This window comes from Seriola lalandi, unplaced genomic scaffold (genome assembly GCF_002814215.2).
Source record: "Seriola lalandi dorsalis isolate HSWRI2012SDOR001 ecotype SW California unplaced genomic scaffold, Sedor1 jcf7180002054722, whole genome shotgun sequence".
Classification (NCBI taxonomy): domain Eukaryota; kingdom Metazoa; phylum Chordata; class Actinopteri; order Carangiformes; family Carangidae; genus Seriola; species Seriola lalandi.
In genome coordinates, this window is record NW_019525275.1 from 6,902 (window position 1) to 11,105 (window position 4,204).

At 46.0% G+C, this 4,204-nt stretch overlaps 1 protein-coding gene across 2 annotated transcripts in view; it reads right to left on the reverse strand.

Moving 5' to 3' along the window:
* Positions 1 to 1,789: 1,789 nt before the first annotated feature.
* oma1 (OMA1 zinc metallopeptidase) overlaps positions 1,790 to 4,204 on the reverse strand; it is a 9,652-nt gene continuing 7,237 nt past the window's right edge. Inside the window, exon 8 of one of the 2 annotated variants that reach the window (XM_087178737.1) lies at positions 1,790 to 3,168. In XM_087178737.1, coding sequence (XP_087034863.1) covers positions 2,914 to 3,168 — 255 coding nt within the window. In that variant the 3' untranslated portion in view covers positions 1,790 to 2,913. Of the gene's footprint in view, positions 3,241 to 4,204 lie in introns of both variants that reach the window. The other variant, XM_023424244.2, reaches the window with a different exon arrangement.

Here is a 4,204-nt window from a genome sequence, read left to right on the forward strand (position 1 = left end):
TGTCCGATTGAACTACAGCAGCTGTATTTGGCTTTTTAAAATAGCTGCTAATATTGCTGAGGTTACTCAGCCCAGCACTCAGGTGACCTGAGAGAGGATTTCCATCGTCCCCTGGCCTCTTTGAAAAGCTTTTTGCTAATCAAAGTTAGACGAAAGCAAGAAAGAATGGGTAATCTTTATTTTTCCACAGGCCCGCTGCTTTAAACCCTTCCAAATCTAATTCTGACTCATTAGTAAGCCTCTGGAGTACTTCTGTCTCCTACTGCAGACACAACCTCTGAGACTAGCATGCGAGCGCGTGTGAGACAGCATCTTTAATTACCCAGGTAACACAGCCAGATGCTCCATCACTCTGGCAATGGCAGTGATTAAAAGCAGTAAAATATTCATTTCAATCAGACACCCACATGCCACATGTATAATTAATGCACAGCGGAAGGACACAGCAACTTTTACCACAACCACACACACACTTCCATCACCATATTCCCTCTACTCGCTGCAGCCAGCTGCTGCGTGTGTGCTGAGGCGGATCCAAGAAATGGAACCGTGGATGAGCCACTTCGAGCAGCACTCCACAGGGAGGTCAGAGGGTCGCCAGACTGAATTCTGGGACATCATTCAGCCACCTACACAGCAGATGTGTTGAGTTGCTCTCTCACTGCCCCGACTCTCTCTGGGAGTGTTTTTGTTGGAGAAACAGCATCTTGAGTTTGCCGTCTAGCGTGTACTGCTCTCTCCTCTCTCTGTCGTGGGTGTGCTGCCTTCACTGCTCCCGCTTCGGTTTCTCAACGCCGCTCCGTTTGTCAATACCTTCAAATACCTGCGAGCAGTTTGTCGGAGAGCTCAGTCTGATGTCTCTGGTGGGCGGAGGAATATACAAACACAAAACAGACTCAGACTTAAGGTGAATTTACAGACACGAAGTAGACATCTGATTTCTGACTCAGTTCGTGGAACAGATCTTATCTGCCCGAGGGTGAACACAGAAACCACAGAAAAAGACTTTTCCATCCTGAGCTGAAATATATTAAAAATCAAATATTTTATTATTTTATTTAAATGTAAATCACACCAAAGGAATGCGCTCTTTCAGGCGCTTGAAATGAAATCTTTTCTTTTCTCCTGTCAATCCCCATGGTTCCACTTTGTCTGTTTTCTATTTCTGTCCTTCCAATCCATCTGACTGCTGTCTCTTTGTTTTCCCTGATTAAACCCTCTGTTGCAGCATTGTTTAGACTCCAGCAGTAGGCTACAATTACTCAGCGCAGTGTGTGTGTGTGTGTGTGTGTGTGTGTGTGTGTGTGTGTGTGTGTTGTATCACGCTCATTACAATTACCTCTGGGTGTGAGTGTGTCATCTGTTGCCTGCTCATGTTGCAATTTTTCTCTGAGTGGTGAGGGAGCTGCATCCAGACGCCTCAGCGTGCACCAGCAGTGTGGCCAGGAAATGGGGAAGTCTGTATTCGACTGAATGGAAGCCTCCTGACAAAGGCCAGAGCATGTGTCACCAGGAAGAGGAACCTCACGACCTCTCAGGTCGACGCTTCCTTTCGTCTCGGCTCAAAAGACGCAAAAACATCTTGTACTCAACAAGCAAGAACACGCACGCACACACACACACACACACACACACACACACACACTTAACTAGTTGGTGTCACATAGACTGACTGATACTCACAGTGACATAATACATTGTGTTTGCATAATCCTCATTTCTCTTGTTGCCAAATGTATTTTTCTTCCATGTGAGTTTTAGTAACTTGCAAAAGGAAAAGACAAAATACTTTTTTATTTCTTCCAAAGTTTTTATTTTTTTTACCTGCCACTTGCAAACTGAGCACATTTCTGCTGAGATGCTGATATGAAAAACCAATATTACTTTGGCTTTTCATTGCACTGTTTTGCACAAAACCAATCACTGGCCACTTACTGTAATGCAGCAGACGCAGACTCTAATATAAACCTTCCCTGTTTGCAGGAAAACAGAGAGAAGCTGATACAGCTTCAGCTCCACACAAATAAAATCATTTATCCCAAATGAAAACACAGGAGTAGCTTTTTGATTTCACAACACAACCAGGTGTGTTTGTTTCAGTACACACACACACACAAAAGATTACCAAGATATGAACCATAACCGCCCCCCCTCATTTTGTTGCTGCTCCTGCAAGCTGTTGCTGCTGTAAATAAGAATGTTTTCTCAGTCAACTTGCCCTGTTAAATAAGATTTTACAAAATCCCATGAAAGATTTCTCAGAGCTTGACGGAGGATATTGGCATTCCTGTGCAGAAGGCTGTTTTAAAACCTGTAAACAACACGGCATAAATTCACACAATTATGTCCCTCAGGCTGGAGGGTGTGTGTGTGTGTGTGTGTGTGTGTGTGTGTGTGTGTGTGTGTGTGTGTGTGGCATGAGAAAGTAGTAATGAGAATGTAGATGTCCTCCGCCCGTCATGGACACACCCTCCAACACACACACACTTCCTCTCATCTGCTGCCGCATGTCGATGAATAATGCACATATTAATCTTGCGACGTATGGAAGCTTTACTAATTAATTCAGCATTTCCCTGTTGGAGGTTATCTAATTAATGTGGCATCTTTGCAGTCACTGGCCATGGAAAACATTCTCTGAAGTTCGTCATCAGGGTGTTGCAGTAGAGGGAAAGGTCAGAGGGCGTTGACTCCTGATTTAAAATGACCACAGCCGCTCCTTTTCACATCATCACCCCCAGCTCCACCCTCCATTTTGCTGGCACCCTGGACAACCAGTAGGAGAGCAGCGTCAGGAATCTCTGCAACCCATCTACCACCTGTGCACCGACCTCAGAGCCCCGACACGTCAATGATTCAGTCCGGTCCAGTCAGTGAAAAGCTGCTAAAGTTTGTGAGGATTCAACGCCCCCGTCAGCCGGTCTGCACCCCGACCTGCGGTCCGACGCCCTCAGTGGGAGCGGGGACGGGGGCTGAAGCTACATCCGGGACTGGACCGCCGCTCTCTTGATCCACGCTTGGGGAAGGAGGAGGTGCAGTCTGGGCGAGCAGTGCCGCAGATAGCGGAGCGGGGAGGGAGGCGGGGCTGTGGGGCAGGTGGGGCTTGCTCGCCACCTGTGACCCTCCTCTCCCCTGGTCCTTGGCGTTTTGCATCAACACCTGGACGACCTTGGAGAAGACAACACGAGGGTCAGCAGCAGGTAGAGCGGGACAGACGCAACTTTCCCTCAACTCCAGAGCCTGGACAGAGACATGAAGGACACACGGGCACGGTCACTGGAGATTCAAAATGAAACTGGTAATAAAAAGAAATGAGAGAGGGAGGAGGAGAGAGAGAGAGAGAGGGGGAGAGAGGGAGGGGGGAGAGAGAAAGAGAAAGGGGGGGGCATCTGTGCTCTGAGCTAAATGCTAACATCTTAGCTCAGGTGTGTTAGCATGCTAATGTCTGCACTGAACACAAACAGCTGAGGATCGTGTTGACGTCAGTGGTTTTGTAGCTGTTTGGTAAGAAATGTTAAATGTTGGTCAAATGAAAAGTCTTCGTCCTCTGGGATCATGAACGTCTCCGTCTGGACTGAAGTCATGGAGGAACTGAACAACAGGCTGCTGCTAGCATAGCTAGCATAACGTGTTTCTGACTCTATTATAAGATGCAACTTTAACCCTCTGAGGTCTGAGGGCATTTTCTCCATTTCTACATTATCTCTTAAATTCACCTTAAATTAAAGGGGTTGTTACATACAAACAACAAAATACCCAAGTGTTTGTGTTACCAGAACAGTGTCAGCTCAGCAGAGAGATCATTCGGCCCAAATGCTGAAAACTTGAAGGCTAGTTTTTGAAATTCTTCAAATCTCTAGTGAAAACGAACCTTTACTGATGTGGATGGATTGTTTGAGTGTTTGAAATGTGTTCACCAAAGTCTATAGCTTCATAAAGATAAAGCAACATGAGAGTTTAATAGTAGATAAATGCCTAAAATGACATTTTGTAAGATCAGAGTCGTAATGTCTGTCCCTCTACTTTCAGCAGATTTTAGAGGCTGAGTCACGGATCATCTCGCCAAAATACATAAAGGAAAGTGTCGACCTTATTCCTACTCTGATTTTAATAGAAACATCCGTCGACCTCAGAGGGTTAAACCAGCTGGTAGGAATGAACCATAAGTCCTTCCCAACAGTCCCAACACGTTCTCCCCTTCTGT